The 20501-nt window shown below is 39.1% G+C and overlaps 1 protein-coding gene across 2 annotated transcripts in view; it reads right to left on the bottom strand.

The window, feature by feature from the left end:
- The window catches only part of LOC132780869 (serotriflin-like), a 34415-nt gene extending 14232 nt beyond the window's left edge, over positions 1–20183 (bottom strand). Inside the window, exons 1-4 of one of the 2 annotated variants that reach the window (XM_067469487.1) lie at positions 20062–20183; positions 13452–13593; positions 8519–8580; positions 7897–8004 (exon numbers count right to left, since the gene is read on the bottom strand). In XM_067469487.1, the coding sequence (XP_067325588.1) occupies positions 7897–8004; positions 8519–8578 (168 nt within the window). In that variant the 5' untranslated portion in view covers positions 8579–8580; positions 13452–13593; positions 20062–20183. The remainder of the gene's footprint in view (positions 1–7896; positions 8005–8518; positions 8581–13451; positions 13594–20061) is intronic. The other variant, XM_067469491.1, reaches the window with a different exon arrangement.
- Between the last annotated feature and the right edge of the window lie 318 nt (positions 20184–20501).

The raw sequence follows: 20501 nt of genomic DNA, 5'->3' as shown, positions 1-20501 counted from the left end.
AGCTTTCCTGTCTTCTCATTATGTGGCCAAAGTACTTCATCTTGGCTCTACTATCCTTCCCTCCAATGAGCAGTCGGGCTTTATTTCCTGGAGTCAGGCATGTAGCCGGGGGGGGGGGGGGGGTGTTGAGGGGCATCAGCCCCCCCCTCCAAATTCTCAGGGTGGTCCATGAGAAGGCCTTACTGGTACATTATTTAAACTGTTATGTTTATTCATATCATGATCTCATCACCATGCTTTATATATCCCATATGCATGGGGGTATTGGGGTAACGATACAAAAGGTTTGCTAGTGTAGACCCTCTTTCACTCAGACTCAGCCCCCCCCCCCGAATCAAACTCAGCTCCCCCCGAATCGAAATCCTGGCTACGGGCCTGCCTGGAGTATGGACTGGTTGGACTTTCTTGCAGTCCAAGGAACTCTCAGCACTTTTCCTCCAGCAACACAGTTCAAAAGCATCTATCTTCCTTCGCTCAGCCTTCCCTAAGGTCCAGTTCTCACATCCGTAGGTGACTATGGGGAATTCAAAAGAGTAATTTGTCCAAATCTGTCTTCTTCGAAAGTATAGATAATTATAAAAAGATTGGGAAAACTGATTGATTGAGGTATATTGATTGTGCTCCAGGTACTATTACTGTAGGATTTGGTTCCAGGATCACAAGATCCATGGACGTTCATTTCCAAATATATGCAATGGCTTAATAAAATTAAATGTGGAATAACTCAAAGAAGTGACACCGTACTGGATTGTCGAAGATACAGAATAGGCCTCGGGATTTTTGCCAAACTGAATCATCTCTCACTTTTATTGGAGTAATCGTTCTTGGATAGTTATGGCTTTCTCAATAAAAGAAATAATTCTGAAAACAGAATTATTTTGCCCTTTTGATGAATGCTTTAGGAGTAATTCAAATGTGTGTCCTGCAAGCTATTGTTTGACTATTTGAAGCCTGATGACTCCCCTGCTCTATTGACGTGAATATCTCTTCTGTCTTCCTGATGTTTGAACTTTGCCTGGCCAGATGAATGGAGTTCAAAAGGTTCCTTGCTACTCAAGGTTTGGAAAATAACTTCAAGATTTCTTATTCACATAGTAGTATACGCAAAGAAAGTTTGCAAACAGTTTTGACTGTTTGCATCTACACCATGATAACTAACTACCTCATCACATCAGAGTATGAATCCCCTTTAAATCCAGTTTCTGCCTCCTGCAGAATTCTGGGGTTTGTAGTTTAGGGAGGAGCATTTAACAGCCTCACTAAACTATAAACCCCGGAATTCTGCAGAGGGCAGAAACCGGATTTAAAATGGATTAATTCTCTAGTGTGATGAGATCCCCAGTCTTTTATTTATTTATTTATTTACTACATTTATATAGTAGTCAACCTGCAGGCGACTCATTTTAAATTATGCATTTAAAACCAAGCCACTACATCATATTACCGTATATACTCGAGTATAAGCCAACCCGAATATAAGCCGAGGCACCTAATTTTACCACAAAAAGCTGGGAAAACATATTGACTCAAGTATAAGACAAGGGTGGGAAATGCAGCCACTACAGGTAAATTTCAAAATAAAAATAGATACCAATAAAATTACATTAATTGGGGCATCAGGAGGAGAAATGTTTTTTAATATTTACATAAAACTGTAATTTGAGATAAGACTGCCCAACTCTGATTAAATCATTACATATCTTCAACGTAAATGTACTTACGTATCCTTCCAACATTAATAAAGAGAGTAATATAATAAATATAATAATAATAATAATAATAATAAAGTAAAATAATGGAAATGCAATAATCTATATAAATAAAAATGTAATGTTCGTTTGTGGGATTAACAGAACTCAAAAACCACTGGACGAATTGACACCAAATTTGGACACAAGACACCTAACAACCCAATGTATGTCCTTCACTCAAAAAATTTGATTTTTTTTCATTTGGGAGTTGTAGTTGCTGGGATTTATAGTTCACCTACAATCAAAGAACATTCTGAAGCCCACCAACGATGGAATTGAACCAAACTTGGCACACAGTTCTCCCATGACCAACAGAAAATACTGGAAGGGTTTTTTTTTGTGGGCAGTGTTCTTTGGTTTTGGAGTTGTAGTTCACCTACATCCAGAGATCACTGTGGACTCAAACAATGATGGATCTGGACCAAACTCTACAAGAATACTCAATATGCCCAAATGTGAACACTGGTGGAGTTTGGGGAAATTTGGGAATTGTACTTGCTGGTATTTATAGTTCATCTACAATCACAGAGCATTCTGAACTCCACCAATGATAGAATTGGGCCAAACCTCCCACACAGAACCCCCATGTGGGCCACAACAATGCGTGGCAGGGGACGGCTAGTAACTATAAAAATAGAGTAGAATAATAAATGTAATAATGGAATAAAATAATAAATGCAATAATACTAAAGTAAAATAATAAATGTAATAATAATCATAAATAGTGTAAAATAATAAATGTAATGATGATAATAATAATAATAGGGTAAAATACTTTAAATGTAATAATAATAAAGAGAGTAAAATAATACATGAAATAAAAATAATACTAATGACAGAGTAAAATAATAAATAACCTTGACTCGAGTATAAGCCGAGGGGAGCTTTTTCAGCCTAAAAAAGGGGCGGCAAAACTAGGCTTATACTCGAGTATATACAGTATATATTTTGATTGGGAAAGCTCACAAAACAGTTCCTTTTTCTAATTATGGTACGCACTGAAGGCAAATTCAGATAAAGTGGTAAGCATGAGGTAGACGGCAGATGTCAATATTCTTATAATCTAAAGTCTCAGTCTTTCAACCAGTGAGCTTTGGCTTCACTACATCATGGTATTGGGAACCTGAGCTATGAGAACACTCTCTGGTAAATAGATGTCATCTCAGCTTTTACACAGTTGTGCCTTTGAGAAGTCTCTATTCATTCCCCATACATGCCTAGACAGGGAAGGCAAAGCTTGTGTGGGAAATTCCTTTGAAGAGAGCAACACAGAGAAGAAATAAAAGTAAGCAAGAACATTGACATTATCTGTCAAAAGGGATATGAAGACAAGATTGGAGGAAATGTATCACTGTGTTTTGACAAGTCTCCACCCCATAATTATGATTGTTTCCCATCAAGCTCATCAAACTTGTTTGTTTAAACTGAATTTACATGATCAGTTCTTATACAGATTCTCACATGACAAACTTGGGACACACAAGCCTCCGTCTCCATTGGAATGCAATGATTTGATAGAATCCAAAGGTTTGATTTGTTTCAGATACTTAGCAGATTTAAGAAATCTAACGAACAAAATATTGTATTTTATCACACAACTGTCGCACTTTTAATCCCATTTTTGATAGGAAAAGGGAGATACGACTATTATGCAATGAAATAAAAGTGTGCCTTTCCAGAATAGTAAACTCCAGCAACACGTCCCAGAAACACTTTACTAGAGACCTAAGATTGTCAGCACGTTGCACTTACCCAAAATCCTTATATTTCAACTGTCACACTCAGCATTTTTAATCTGTACCCATTTACACTTGGCCCGGCCTTAGTTTGATTGTGTTATGGTGTATTGATTTTACTGTTTACTCTTATTGCTTTAACTGTTTTGATTTGCTTTATGGTTTATGTATATTGTTGTATTGTTGTTTTATTGAGGCCTTGGCCTTGTAAGCCGCATCGAGTCCTACGGGAGATGTTAGCGGGGTACAAATAAAGTTAATAATAATAATAATAATAATAATAATAATAATAATGGTGCCTTCTGTTCACCAAATTCTGTTTTTTTAAAAAATAAAAACACCCTATTTTACACTCAAGATGCACACTCAATAACTGTGTTTGCTAAAACTGTCTTTCAGGGGGAAAAGGATGAGGGAGAGCTTGATATTCATTTAAATCAGGTATGGGCAAACTTTCTAACTTGTGGGCTGGATACTGGGCCAGAGTGGGGTGGGTGGGCTGGGGTGGGCTCTTCCAAGTCCCCCCCCCCACCCTTTGCTCCCCTTCCTCTTTTGGAGGCAGAAAGTGACGGATAAATGGTAAACGTTTGGAAAAGGGTTGTCCTTGGTCAGGATGAGATGTTGGATGGGAGAGAAAAAGTCTATCCATGAGACCTTGTATTGTCTACTCCTGATATAGGAGCTCCACTGGCTGCCGTTTATTTTCTGGTCCCAATTCAAGGTGCTGGTTATCACATACAAAGCCCTAAACGGTTTGGGACCCGTCTACCTTTGTGACCGTATCTCCCGTCACGAACCATCTCAGGCCCTCTGATCCTCCGGGGAGGCCCTTCTCTCGCCCCTGCCGGTCTCTCAAGCTCGCCTAGTGAGTACAAGGGAGAGAGCCTTTTCCGCTGTGGCTCCCCAACTCTGGAACTCACTGCCTGGAGAAATTAGGAAAGCCCCTTCTCTAGAGGCCTTTAAAAAGAACCTTAAAACCTGGCTCTTCCGCTGCACCTTTGATGAGTAGGTATATAATTCCCACATGATTGCTCTGCCTCAAAGTTCTGTCATTGGAGTATACGTCCCCCCTCATAGGAAAGTTTGATTCCACAAAATCCCGCTGGAATGAGCCCTCCTCCGTAAATTACCTGCTTCCCTCTTTTATCTTGCCTGACTTTTCAATTAGTTTTAATCAGTTTGTCCTTTTGATTACTACATGTTGCCCGCCCATTATTATTGTGCCTGTGCATATCCTTTATTTTTCATATTGTTATGTATTCATGTGTTTTATATAACTATGATGTTATTGTTTATTGTTCGCGTTTTTGGTTTGTGTTTTTGGTTTTTCTTTATTGTAATTGTCATTTGGACTTGGCCTCATGTAAGCCGCTCCGTGTCCCCATTGGGGAGATGATGGCGGGGTATAACAAATAAAGATTTATTATTATTATTATTATTATTATTATTATTATGTAGAATTCTAGAGCTGAAAGAGAGACCTTCAAGGGCTACCCAGTCCAACCCTCTGCCATGCAGAAAGGCACAATCAAATCACTCCCAATAGATAGCCTCTGCAGAAAAGCCTCCAGAGAAGGAGACTCCATCACACTCCTAGGCAGCCTAGGCCACTCTCCAACAGCTCTTATTTTCAGAAAGTTCTTCCTAATCTCTTTTCCTTCCATTTGAACCCATTGCTCCCTTGTGTCCTCGTCTCTAGAGGAGCAGAAAGTCAGTCCCCCCCCCCCTCCTGAATGGGACACCCTTTTAAATCTTGAAACATGGTTATCACGTTCCATTTCTATCTTCTCTTCTCCCAGCTAAACATCCCCCAGGAGGAAAGGAGGAAGGAAAAATAGAAGCAAGGAAGGAAGAAAGGGAAGAAGAGAAGGGTGGATGGAAGGAAGGGTGGAATGGAAGGAGGGGAGAGGGAAAGAGAGAAGGAAGGGACAACAAAAGAGAAGGAAGGAAGGAAGGAAGGAAGGAAGGAAGGAGAAAAGAGAGAGGGGAGGAGAGAGGAAAGAGGGAAGGAAAGAAGGACAAAAGGATGGGAAGGAGGAAGGAAAGAGGAAAGGAAGGATAGGATGGTGAGAGAGAGGAGGGCCTGAGAAAAAAGACCAAGGGGCCACAAACCCAGAACCAGGTTCTGGGTTTGCCCATACCTCATTTGAACTGTCTGTGAAGGGAAAATTGAGTTTATCAGTTTTAAAAACACCTGTGACAATTACTGTATATACTCGAGTATAAGCCTAGTTTTTCAGCCTTTTTTTCAGGTTGAAAATGTCCCCCTCGGCTTATACTCGAGTCAAAGTTATTTATTATTTTACTCTGTTGCTGCTGCTGCTGCTGCTGCTACTGTTGTTGTTGTTGTTGTTGTTGTTATTACATTTATTATTTATTCTATTTATTATTATTATTGTCATTTTACTATATTATTATTACATTATTTTTTTACTTTATAATTGTTTACTGCTATATTCATTATTTTACCCTTTTTATTACTATTATTAAATTTCCATTATTTTACTCTATTATTATTATTGTTACATTTATTATTTTACTTTCTTTATTATTATTGGAAGGATATGTAAGCACATTTACGTTGAAGAAGGTTAGAATAATGGTTTAATCAGAGTCGGACAGTCTTATCTTAAATTACTGTTTTATGTAAATATTCAAAAACATTTCACCTACTGATGCCTCAATTAATGTAATTTTATTGATATCTATTTTTATTTTGAAATTCACCAGTAGCTGCTGCATTTCCCGCCTCGGCTTTTTATTATTATTATTATTAATTATTATTATTATTATTATTTATTAACTTTATTTGTACCCCGCTACCATCTCCCCAAGGGACTCGGTGAGGCTTACATGAGGCCAAGCCCAAACACAACAACAAAAGCAATAAAACATCAATACAAGCAATTAAAAAACATAGACAGTAAAATACACATTATCAAAAAGCAACACAAAATTAAAACAGTGGGGAGGACAAATGTAGAGTTAAAATTGGAAATAATACTGGGCCATGAACAAAAGGTGATACTAGTGTTTGTGGAGGGCATACAAGCAGACTCAGGGAAATGTATAGTGCTTTGGAGGACAAAGTGCTATGGGATCATTATTCCGGGAAGACACACTGGAACAGCCACGTCTTCAAGCTCCTCCTGAAGACTGCCAGGGTTGGGGACAGTCTGTTGTCTTTAGGGAGTGAGTTCCAGAGTCGAGGGGCCATCACCGAAAAGGCCCTCTCCCTCGTCCCCACCAAACACGCCTGTGATGCTGGTGGGATCGAGAGCAGGGCCTCTCTGGAAGATCGAAAGGATCGTGTGGGTTCGTAAACAGAGATGTGATCACGTAGGTAGGTGGGTCCCAAACCGTTCAGGGCTTTATAAGTAAGAACCTGAACCTTGAATTGGGTCTGGTAGATTAATGGCAGCCAGTGGAGCTCCTTGAACAGGAGGGATGACCGCTCTCTGTAAGGAGCCCCAGTTAACAACCTGGCTGCCGCCCGTTGGACCATCTGAAATTTCCGAGCCGTTTTCAAGGGCAGCCCCACGTAGAGTGCATTGCAGTAATCCAGTCTAGAGGTGACTAAGGCATGGACCACCTTGGCTTATACATGAGTCAATACGTTTTCCCCAGTTTGTTTTGGTGCATTGGCTTATATTCGGGTTGGCTTATATTTGAGTATATACGGTATGTGAGGAAAAGAAAAAAAAACATTAAGGGACCACAAAAATGTGGGTGCAACTATTATATGATGAAATATGGTGGTTTACAATCCTTAATACAAGTGATCTGAGGAGGCTGATCCACAAATGCAAATTAACCCTTTGCTGTATAACTCAGGCTGAATCTACATTGCTACATAATGTAGTTTTAAAATGCAGATTAACTGTATTGAACTGATTATATGGCAGTATAGACTCATATAATCAACTTCAATGCAGTTAATCTATGTTCTGAAACTGCATCAGATCCAGCCTCAGAGGGCTCTTCGCACACCGGGAGTTTGAAAGTACTGCTTTTCAGATAGTATTCAAAGAGATAGCTGTGCTAATCTATTGTAGCATAAAAAGGCATCAGATCATATGTGTTGAAGTGGACTGTAGTCAATAAAAGATTAAGCTAGTATTTTCTTGGCTTCTTTACTGTCTTTCATGTAAAAGAAGGAAATTCCAGTGAGTTAGGGCATCATGCTGTGGTTTCACTCCTAAGTATGACTCAAACTCAACTCAATGGGATGCAGTTCTGGTGAATTTGTTTAGGATTACATTGCAAAGGATATATATAGTACAGGTCAGTGAATCTAGTCCTGTGAAAACTTCAGTCCTGTTCCTGTGAAAACTTCAGCTGCCAAGGGTACTCATTGTAACCAAAAGAAGGGCCACTGAATGTACCACTGAATTTTTTTTTTTACTTACCATTTTTAGCATGTTACTAGCAGTTGGGCTGACGCTTCTACGCAGGCTGTTGTGCTTGTTAACAATGACTATTTGATCAGCGACGGGGGTTGATTCTGCTGTATGCATCTAAAGTGACAGGAGATACATTTTTCCACTTGTATTTCTTGATATGAATACAAACAATTTTTTGATTGATTTTAGCAATGTCATCACTAAAGGCGTAGCGGAGGGTGTGCACCACATTAAGTGACAACATCACATAGAGTGCCATCAAAATGACTATCTAAAAATGTCTTGATGGAGAGGCGTTTGAAGAAATCCCCATCTTTCCTCCCCTGTGCGACTATTATATGATGAAAAAAATTGGGGCGGGGTGGAGTGCGGCGGGATGAGGCAGGGTGGGGTGGGGTGGGGCAGGGCGGGGTGGGGAGGGATGCAGTCCAGAAGGAATTCAACATTTGCAGCAGTCACCACTGCCACCACCATGTCAGGGTCAGAGGAAGATGGGGCATGGGGAAGGAAGGAAGGGGTGGTGAATTCTCACCAAAAACCCCTGGAATAATTTATGTCCCATTGATTTTAATAGCAGTTCAATATAAGCCAGGATTTCCAACACTCTTTGCAAATTTTAGAAACTTACACATCCAGGAAATAGTTGCAGTACAGTAGGAAGACACAGCAAGACAATGAACAAGCCCATTTCTGAAAACAAAAGGCATAAAGATATCTGTTTACATTTGCAGTCTATGCAGTTTACTTACTGAAATCTGACATATCTTTTCTCTGAGGAGGTTTAGATTCCAAAACGCTTGCATAGTTTCAGCCAACCATGAAGTAAATATATATCACTCAAACCATAGTCTTGGCCCTTCTCTTCCCCAAATATGGTCATTCTTTCCTTAGTTTCATGAAGAAATGGCACACATCTCTATGCCCTATGGATAGCTTTTTGGGAAGTCAACTAGAAATGGCTTAAAATCTTCTTATGGCTTCTGATGTTTTGTCTATGTTGAACTTCATACATTGAAGGATACTATTTGGAACATATGTCCCAGCAGCAGCAAACATGGTAGCATAGAAAGATATCACCATGTGTCAGTTGCAGGCCTTTGCTGTCAACTTGAGGTAGAATAGCATTACTATATTTCACCACATAATAGTAACACTTTTGATCCCTTTATCTTTTGACAGAAAAAAGGAGTGTGCGACTATTACATGATGAAAAAAATTGGGTGCACGGCAGTCAGCTTTCAGACTCAGCTGCCTGAAGTGCTGTGCCTGAATGGCGAGCAGGTGGGCAAGTGAGTGAAGGAGTCACACTTTTGATCCCTTTATCTTTTGACAGAAAAAAGGAGTGTGCGACTATTACATGATGAAAAAAATTGGGTGCACGGCAGTCAGCTTTCAGACTCAGCTGCCTGAAGTGCTGTGCCTGAATGGCGAGCAGGTGGGCAAGTGAGTGAGGGAGTAAACCAAGCATCACCTCACTCTTCCGCTCTCCTACTCACCTTTCTGTTACAGCTGACATGTACTGCTCACCCGCCTGCACAGTAATTTACACAGTGAAGTTGGGCATATGGGTCAGTGAGTGAGGGAGGGGGTGAATGAAATGCTGCTTCATTCGTCCACTTCTTCACTCAGCTTTCAGGCATGGCACTTCATGTGGGCACTGTGACTGAAAGGGAAAAGGTAGTGAATGAACCACCATGCTAGAAATTGGGTGGGCGAGTGGGTGGATAAGCAAGCAAGTGACTGAAGCACCCTTGCGGAATCAATAATGTGACTATGTGTTGTCGACCCCTCAACCTCTGTGGATGCCTACCATAGATGTGGGTGAAACATCAGGAGAGATGCTTCTGGAACATGGACATACAGCCCAGAAAACTCACAGCAACTCAATAATGCAAGGAAAACAAAAATACCATTTTTGCGATTATTTCATGATGGCGACTAGTATGCAATGGAACACAGTATTTATGAAGTATAGGTACAGGCTACCACAGCAAGTTATTGTTAGGTTTGACAAAATAAGTAAAGTTACAAGATTTATAGGTTGTACATTCAGACATTTTGCACACATAATTCTCATTTATCCAAAGGTCCTGTCCATTACAATCACTGCAATATTTTTCCTCATTGGTCAAGTAATTTAAACATTGCCAAATTCCCATCTTTTCCCTTTCATACAAGAAAGACTTTAGGTAACCAGCTGTTCTTAAACCAAACCTAGAGCTCATTTGTTATTTTCGATGTCTAGTGAATGGGATATACTAAACCAGCCTCTACTGAGCAATTAGCTTCAGAATCCAATAGGATTCCCATTATCAATTTATACCTTTGTTAAAGGTGCATAGCAATGCAACTATTGGTAAACAACATAAGATTACAGCAAACTACATATTATATATCAAGACTTCAAGGAAAATTATATTATCAGTAGAATAATATACTATTTGAGATGCCTAAGGAGGATAAAATTATCCTCCCGGATGAATTTAATACAAGAGTTGGGCGAGATTTCAATCTCTGACAAGGGGCTATAGGGAAAGAAAGTATTGGAAACAGCAACCCAAATGGCATCTTCCTTTTGACTAAATGTGAGAATACAACCTGGTCATCACTAACACATTATTTCACCAGAAAAATAAGTTTAAAACATAATTGAACCATTGGCACCTCAAAGACGATATAATTGATTTTAAAATGGATATAAGTGATTTTAATGCACACCTTCTATTTTATCAGTTTTATACTAATTTATGCAATGCTTTTGATACGAAATAAAAATAAAATGTTTGTATATATGTATGGTTTTATGTCCCAGCATTGAATGTTTGCTGTATATATGTTGTGCTCTGCCCTGAGTTCCCTGGGGGGTGAGAAGGGCAGAATATAAATGTTTTAAATAAATAAATAAATAAATAAATAAATAATATATAATTGTATGTGCTGGAGACCACCACAATGCACTTATTACAAGAGCCATGACAAGTGCTGATGACTGCTGGACAGGGCACAGGTTAATTTGATCCACAGTGGCCATAAAGATCATCCTCAAATACAGACTCCAAGGCCCAAAAATGTCGAAGGTCTCTATCCAATCAGACACTAGGAGCAAAGAAATCATTTGATAGGTTTATTTGGCCAAATCATCCTGTTGGGTGGATCAACAAAAGGAAATTGCTACACCAAAAATGGGGTGCAGCTTAGCTTTATAGCCAAAACTTTGTGCATACTTTGAGCATGTACACACAAGCTTTTTCTCTGAACGTTGTCTCATCTTTTCTCTTCCTTCGGCACCTCTTTTATCAGTGATGCTCCAGCAGTTGTTTTTCTTCTTGCACTTGTGTGTTATTTGGTTGAACTTTTCTTAGGCTTGAACACTCCCTTCCTTTTGGTTCCTCACTCCCTCCTGCTCCACAGCACAAGTGAGAACTTTATTTTGATTAGTAATTTTCTACTTTTCCAGCTCTAGCCCCCTCAACACCAACTGTGCTTCTAAGAAAAAGTACAAAAGCTGAAGTTCAAAGAAGGACCAGAGAACTGAAGAACATCTGGTAGAGAAAAAAGGCCCAAGAAACCCAACAGCTCACAGATGCCCACAATGCACAGGTATTCTTTAAAGTTGAAGCGGTGAAAATAGTTCCCTACAAAAGCCACAAAGTTAATCTATGGCTCAAAAAATCATGGCACACACCTCTGCATTTGTCAGATGGAACCACATTTCTAAAGACATCAGGCAGGCGCCCTCCCTCATGGCCTTTCGTAAGGGCCTGAAGACGTGGCTCTTCGAGCAGGCTTTCAACTGAGTGCTATGTTACTGGAAATGACAACCGGAATGAATTTACGACTACGAGATTGATTATGATTCCATAATATGACGCAGCGGATTTTTAGTGTAATTTAAATGTTGTGTATTAGTGATGTTAGTTTGTTGTCCTGATTGCTTTGTAAAGTGTCTTTTTTGTATTGTACACCGCCACGAGTCGCCCTAGGGCTGAGAGCGGCGGTTAATAAATGCAAGAAATAAATAAATAAATAAATAAAGGACAAAAGATCCACTGCACTATGTTGAAATTAGCACTACTATAACTTCCTTAACTGCAGTTCCAATGTGGCCAAAGAGATTCTCTTGCAAATCCTGTAAGAACAAACCAGAGATGAACTTGCAGCACTGTCTAGTTTGCAGGAAGTCCACAAAGCCATCAGCCAATTAAAAAATAACAAAGCCAGTGGACCTGATGGGATCCTTGCTGAAATCTTTAAAGAGTGTGGACCTGAGCTGACAAAATGACTTCACAAGCTCATTGAAAAAGTGTGAGTGATTGATAAGATCCTAGCAGACTTCAAGGATGCCATTATAATCGCCCCTTTCAAAAAGGGGGAACAGACAGACTGTGAAAACTATTGAGGTACCTCCCTTTTAACTTCCACTGGGAAAATTATCACAAGAGTCCTTGCAAACCGCCTTCAAGCTATTTCAGAAGACATCCTCCCAGAATTTCAGAATGATTTCCAGCCCTCCAGAGGAACAGTGGATATGATCTTCACTTCATGACATCTCCAAGAAAAATGCAGGGAACAAAATCAACCTCTGTATATGATATTCATCGACCTTGCAAAGGCCTTCGACTCTGTGAGTTGTAATATTCTCTGGATCATCTTCTTGAAAATTGGATATCCTGATAAATTTGTGAACATCTTGCACTTCCTCTACGATGGCAACAGTGGCTCCTAAATTAACCCATTTAAGCTGGAATCAGGTATCAAACCAGGATGTGTTATTGCCCAGACCATATTTTCTATCTTCATCCCTATGATTCCATACCTTGTTGACAGGAAGCTTCTCACTGGTGTGGAACTCCCCTATCAGACAATTGGCAAGCAGGCTGAAAGCCAAAAGTATGATCACAACTACTTCTGTTACAGAACTCCAATATGCTAGTGCTAATATAGTCTGTATCAATTCAGAGGAAGAATGGATACACCTTTGCATATGAAAAGCTTGACCTTTCACTTTATGTCAGAAGAACAAATATTCTCTATCAATATGCAAAAACCAATCCATCTGCAATGCCTACAATGCAGCTTAACAGTGTAATGCTAGGAAATGTTGACCATTTTTGGTACCTCTCCACAAAAGTTGACATTGATGCCAAGATACAACACTGTTTGAGCACAACATTTTTTTCGAATGAAGCAGAGTGATAAGAGGAAGTTTAAATGTCTCAAATTATCATCTATACAACAGATTGAAGTGCATTCCCATGAATGTTTATGGGTTCCATTGCATTATAACTGCTATCTGGCTATTGTGGTTGACTTACAGAGACTCTCTCAGTGTTGTAGTCCAACATTCAAGACACTATACCACTCTGCCCTATGGCAGTTAAAACCAGTATCAAAGAAGTAGATGTAAATGTATCATCAGGCTTACTATCAAAGTAGAGAACTGCTTTATATAGTACATTCTCTTCAGTATAAATCTGATGCTGAAGATGCATCTTCCTTATCATCACTTCATTAACTGCTACTAACTTTCTGGTATACACTGGTAAAAACAGAAACCTTACCTTATTCTCCTGAGTATGGCTGGAAAAAGTTTCTTTGTAGTTTGTAAGAAGGTATGGAAGTCAGTGGATGATGCTGGTACCTTTACATACACTTCCTGTTTCCTGAATTGCCAAATGACTCAATGTCCAACGGTAAATTGCACTATGTAATTATGATCAGACAGATGTTCACATGTGTAATGATTTCATTTCTGGGAATTGAACAATAATTTTCTAATACAACAGCAAAACTTTGCTTCTTAATGCAAAGTTTTTTCAATGTTTAATGTATTTGAAGTTTCTTATAAACATTTGAATTATTGCACAAGTTCATGTGCGAGATTATGAGATGTTCATGAAGAATTCCTATTTCTTAAACATATTTGTAACTAAATTTGAAGATGAAAAAATTAAGACATGTGTATTATGGGTAATGTGTGAACAATACAATAACCAATTGTTTGAATGTTGTGTCTTCTGTGTGGTTCACATAGGAAATTGGGCTAAGAAAACAGAGTTGGATGTAAGTCAGATGTTTGTAACTCGGGGAATATTTGTAATCGGAAACATCCATGTGGCCTGTCTTCTACATCCTGCTGCCTGTCTGCATTCTCCCATCAATTACACTGCCCATTGCAATTGATGGGCAAAACCCACCAACAGCTCACAGTCACAACGTACTTCACAAGCATGCTCCTATTTTGATGTTTGTTCACTTTTTGATGCCGGTTATTGACCGTAATAATAAAAGAATACAAATATAACGTACTTGGTAAGCATGTCTACAAATAGATTTTTTTTGGAAAAAGAAGAAACAGTGATCTAGATATATTTGACCTACTTGGATGAATCCTAAAAGATTTTTTTCCCTATAAGTGGTTATCAAATGTGCATCTTTCCAGTAAATAATGACTTAAGAAACTCTATAGTCTTTCACTGCTGATGTTGAAATATCAGGGACACGGGATGTTTTCTTCTTCCTGGTTTGTATTTGTTTATGCATTGAAGACATCCAGTTAGTATTACTGGAATGGATGTCTGGCATGCCATCTTTGAGCTATTGCGTAAATTCAATTAGCATCAGCATAGAGACACAATAGTTGCACATGCCTTCTGTTGTATGTTTCCATTAACAGCTTAGGCAGAATAGGGATTCATTTGAGTGTGAAAATTTCTCGTGAACGGCAGAAGGCAATGAGTAACACTATGTTACACGCCAAGAAACAGTGTATATAAAGGGATCTCAAAGCACCTTAGAGGCAAAATAGACTGTGACTCCATCTACACTGTAGAACTAATGGAGTTTGATACCAGTTTAACTGTTGTGGCACAATACTATGGATTCCAGGATTTGTAGTTTGGTGATGGGCTAGCACTTTTTGGTAGAGAAGGTTAAAGTCCTTGAAAAATTACTACTCTCATTATTCTATAGCATTGAGCCATGTGAGTCAAAGTGGCATTAAACTGCATTAATTCTACAGTGTAGATGCACCTCAAGTCTATGCAAGCTTATGCTACCAACTTCATAGAACTCAGTCTCTAAAGTGCAGGGGCGGCTCAACCCATTATGCAAAGTAAGCATTTGCAATATAGTTGATTTTGCCCAGGGGCACTCTTGAGGCACTCTTGGGGGAAAATAGACCTTGACATATGTGAGTTGTAGTTACTAGGATGTATAGTTCACCTACAATCAAAGAGCATTCTGAACTCCACCAATGATGGAATTGATCCAAATATGTCACACAGAACTCCTACGACAAACAGAAAATATATATCAGTGATTGGTTGGGGTGTGTGTGTGTGTGTGTGCCAAAATACTGTTTGCTTACCATTGAAAATTACCTAGGGCCGCCTCTGCTAAAGTGCTACAAGATCTTGTAAGCTGTGCACATGTTATATGGCTCAAAATCAAGTTATCAAAAATGCTTCACAAACATGAGATTCTTTTGCTATTGAAATCATTAGGTCAGTCATATGTTAGCATACATTTTCATGTCTTGAAGTTTTGCCTCTCAGTTTGATTTTCTGATCAAACAGATAATGAAGATGGAAAATTGCACATCTATCACTGTGTCCCTTCTTTGTAGGTGCTATTTATTTATTTATTTATTTACTGCTCTTATATACCGCAATTCTCAGCCCAAGGGCTACTCATTGCGGTGTACAACATAAAAACAGGTGCTAATTACAAAACATAGTGCAAGATATCCACAATCATCATTATCAAAAACATCTTATCAAACATCAACAATACTACAAAATTCTACTACATTCCGAATCGTCTCATCGTCAAACCCACAATCCGATATCATTTCCGTTGTTCCATTCCTATGTATTTAATGGCAAGCAGAGTAGTCGGAATTAAGTGGTGCAGCTTTATTGGAAACATAAAGCTGCACCAACAACACAGCTTTATTGGAATTTGAGGGGAAAAAACTTTAAAAATGTTAACCTGCCTTTGTTCTTTCCAAATAAAAGAGAGTAGAAGGAGAGAAAGGAAGATTTAGTGTGCATGCATAGAAGAGGTGGATAGTAAGAAATATGGTCCTGGGAAATCAGCAACACAATGTGGATTTAGAGGAAAAAATGAATTTTTCTCTGCAGCTCACAAATCTACCTAATAATAAACTTTAACAGCAATCTGTGCTGGAGGAAGTGAGAGGGGCTCTGACTGGTTGCTTTTGAGCACCTGTAGACAACACTTGTGTATCCTGCACAATGGCAGTGGTTGTATCTATGTGATTGGGTGCTCGGGTGGAATTTTAGGTGTGGATTGCTTGTGGTTATCATCATCAGAAATCTGAGGCTCCATCTACACTACCATATAATGCAGTTTCAGAATGCAGATTAACTGCATTGAACTGCATTATTGCGGTGTAGACTCATATAATCCAGTTCAATCTGCATTATATGAGTCTACACTGAGCACTGTAATGCAGTTCAAAATGCATTATATGGTAGTGTAGATGGGGTCTGAATCCACTGACTAAAAAGTTATCTAAGTCCAAACAGCTTCAAGTGGGAAGTCTCTTGGTCAATGCTGCTTTATTGGTTTGACCACATCAATGTCATCCCATTATACAGAAGCAAAAAAGCAGAAATGTCTAACTCTGTGGTTAGACAGTCTACTTGCTTTTATTCCTTACTAGTTGTACCTGCCACATGTTGCTGTGACCAATCTACCCTCCCTCTTTCTCTCCTTTCCCTCCTTCCTTCGCTCCCTCTTTCCTTCCCTTTTTTCTTTCCTTCTCTCCTTCCTTCTCTACCTCTTTCCTTCCTTCTCCTTTTTTCATTATCTTCTTCTCCTCTCCTCTTTCCTTCTTTACCTCTTTCCTTCCCTCCTTTGCTTTTTGTTTCCATCCTACCTTCTCTCTTTCCTTCCCTCCCTCTTATTCTCCTTCTTTCTTTCCTTCCTTTGCTCCCTTTTTCCTTCCTTCCCATTTTTCTTTCCTTCTCTCCTTCTTCCTTCTCTACCTCTTTCCTTCCTTCCTCTGTTTTCCTTTTCCTTCCCTTTCTCTCCTTTCTTCTTTCTCTACCTCTTTTCTTCCCTCATTCTCTTTGCTTCCAAGCTTCTTTCTCTCTTTCCTTCTTTCCTTCTTTCTTTCTTTCTTTCTTTCTCTCCTTCCTCCCTTCTTCCTTTTTTCTGTATCGTCATTTAGCTTTCTTGGGTTTTAAAGTTCTTTCTGCTGTTTTTTTGTGGGGTTTTATGAGCGATGGTCACTTGTTGGTCTGTTAGGGGTATAGTGTCCAAATTTTGTGTGAATTCGTCCATTGATTTTTGAGTTATGTTAATTCCACAAACAAACATTATATTTTTATTTATATAGTTTTTCCTGTTGCCCCATCTTTGACCTATCCATTCACCTTCTTATACACTTAATCTTTCATCTACATGGTAGAGCTCCTTGAGCTATAGTAAGCTTTGTGGGTTTTTTCAACATATGTGTCAATTGTTGTGGTTTCCTAACCTGGTGATACAACAGTGCCCACTGTCTACATGACTGGCTCGCTTTGAGGAAATGGTGAAGTTTTTTTTATACTTATGTTAGGTAGATCTTCCGACCTCATTATGGTTACAAGAAATAGGGAGAATCAGAGAGCATTTCTTGTGTTCTTTGGTGGCACAATAGTTATAACAATGGTAATATGTTAGTAATAAGAAACCCAGGAAGTGACTGTCTTAAATCTAGATTGAAATCACAGGAACAGGTTGGATATCTTAGGTAACAAGTATTGTAACAAAGAGCTTTCAAAAGAAGCATTTAAAATCTTGGCTAATTTAAACTATAGGTAGCAGAACTCAGGGATTGTCCCACACAGTTGCAAGATAGTTTCAAATAGTCTTAAATATCCCTTTTCCCCTTTCCTCACCTGCTCTCCCCCTATATTTTGTAAGGAGGACTGTATGTGAACTAATCACTGATGCTGTGTGTGTGTGTAACTTCTGAATAGGTCTATTGTTTTAACAAAGGAAGCCAGGACTTTCAGACTGGCCAGAAAAACTGTTCCTGGGGAGCTATAAGGCAGGTTTTGCTACAACTGGATTTGCAGCTTTCTATATCAGCTTTCAAAGTACAATTCGCTCCCCTTCTCCAAATGACAGTCATTGATCTTGGACAAGATTTTTTCCCCTTCAGCTACATGGATGTTTAGAGATATTTTCTCACCTTCAAATATATATGGCCAAACATGTCCTTGTATGTTCATGTGCAAAAACTTGTGGGAATGGAAATATGCTTGCTCTGTGTTGGGCAGTTGTATTGCATCATCTGCCAATGTAATGGATGGCATGAAATATTGCTGTGTCAATGTGAGACAAAAACAGTCATAAGAAACAATGCATCCTGGCTGAGATGGGGCTCTTTAGATGTGGGCATGTGATCCCAAAATGGCAAGGCAAGCTCCTTCTCTTACTTAGATCACAAGCTGTGTAGTGGTGGCATTTTTTAAAAAGTAAACCTATGATCAAATGGTCAGAAGATGACAATGGCCACTTCAAACTGGAGAGTAAGAGTTCAAGGCAGGCATGTAGCCGGGGGGGGGGGGGGGGCTTGGGGGGCTTCAGTCCCCCCCGAAATTCCGATGGTGGTCCGCGAGAAGGCCTTACTGGTGCATTATTTAAACTGCTATGTTTATTCATATCATGATCTGATCACTATACTCAATATATCCCATATGCATGGGGGTATTGGGGTAACGATACAAAAGGTTTGCTAGGGTAGACCCTCTTTCACTCAGACTCAGCCCCCCCTGAACCAAACTCAGCCCCCCCGAACCGAACTCAGCCCCCCCCCCCAAACAAAATCCTGGCTACAGGCCTGGTTCAAGGTTTGGCTCCAGAGTTCCTCCTTGTGCTCCTGGCTTACTATTTCATCCCCCCCCCCCCCCCGGTCAATCCCCCTTCAGCCCCAAGGGACAAGTAGCTTCCCAAAGAGATAATGGCAAATGGGACAGGCAAGCTTCTGGTTAGCTCTAATCGCCCTACCTGACTTCGAAGTGAGTATCAGAATTATCAACAAACTGGATCCAGTTTTTCTTTATCTTATATCTCTTTAACAGAATAGGTAAAGGTAAAAGTTTCCCCTTGACAATAAGTCTAGTCAATTCTGATTCTTGGGGGTGGTGCTCATCTCCATTTCTAAGCTGAAGAGCTGGCATTGTCCTTAAACACCTCCTAAGTCATGTGGCCAGCATGACTATATGGAGCACTGCTGAAGCATACCTATTTATTTACTCATATTTGCATGTTTTCAAACTGCTAGGTTGGCAAAAGCTGAAGCTATCAATGGGCGCTCACCCTGTCCCACGGATTGAACCGCCTACCTTCCGATCAAGTTCAGCAAATCAGCAGTTTAGCCCGCTATGCCACCATGGCCCCTTTTACAGAATACTTGTTCTGAAAAAATGTTGAATAAAGAAAAAGAGGGTTCTCTTATCCCAAGAGAAGAAAGGGGAAGATAAAGAGAGTTCATTCAAAGATTGGCAACCAGAAACCCTAATTTCTCTGGGTGTTTGTAATCTTCAATTATCAACTTTTTGTTTTACTTCAGAATTTGCAACTCTTGGAGCCTAGCTTATAAATAGCTAGTTTTGATCGGATGAGTGAGCTTTAGGAGAGATAAGAAGATATTAAGAAGAGATAAGTAGAGACAACCAGTGAAGTGTTACACGACTAAAACTAGAAACATTACTTCAGATGAATGCATGTATGAGTAAAATCCATAGAATGTATTATAAGGACTTTAAGAACTAAATGTATGCACAGTTTCTAATGTCCAACTATTCCCTATGAGTAACTTCTATGCTTTAACCACTGAGAAAATTGAATTGTGCTATGAAGCAACTGGAGATAACAACCTCATAAATATTCAATAAGCATTTAATTTGGAAACAGTAAATGAATGATTCATCTGACACTATTCTGCATTCAACAGGCCACTGCTTTAGTTGAGAGATGAATTCCTGCTTATGAAAATCATTTGGCTCTCCAATACAATAGCTATTCAAATATGATGGCTTTACATAATTTCTATTATATATAACATCAATGTCATAATTTTTGAAGAAACATTTTGAAGTACATATACCAACAGCCACCATGTATAAAACCGATAACCATTACAATAGTTACCTTATTGTGCAGCTCACAAGAAGTGATGAATCCCAGAATGCAGAATTCAAGTCTTTGCTGTGTTTAGGTTGCTTTGGTTCTTATACTCTCTCAACAACAACGAAAAAAATCCTGAACAAAGAGTCTCCAGAAGGTATGAATAGCTCATTCATGACTAGAAGAGTAGAAAAAAAGCAATAAGGACCAAGGAGGTTGTTTAACTCTTTGCAGATTCATTAAAAAAAACCAATGGTCAGGTTTGTGTTTCTTAAAGAAATGTTGTGATAGGAAAATAACACTATCAGTAGTGATAATTGTTGTCTGTTATGAGTTATGTAAACATGCAGCTATAAATAAATGCATAATTGGGAAAAGTTGTGTTAGATTAAATGCCAGAAATGTCCATCATCAACATGATCAAAGGTTACAATAAAAAGCAAACCCATAACACACGTTATTCA

Source organism: Anolis sagrei, chromosome 1, assembly GCF_037176765.1.
Source record: "Anolis sagrei isolate rAnoSag1 chromosome 1, rAnoSag1.mat, whole genome shotgun sequence".
NCBI lineage: Eukaryota > Metazoa > Chordata > Lepidosauria > Squamata > Dactyloidae > Anolis > Anolis sagrei.
Note: the sequence above shows the minus strand (reverse complement) of the source record. Positions and strands in the feature narration are given on the sequence as shown.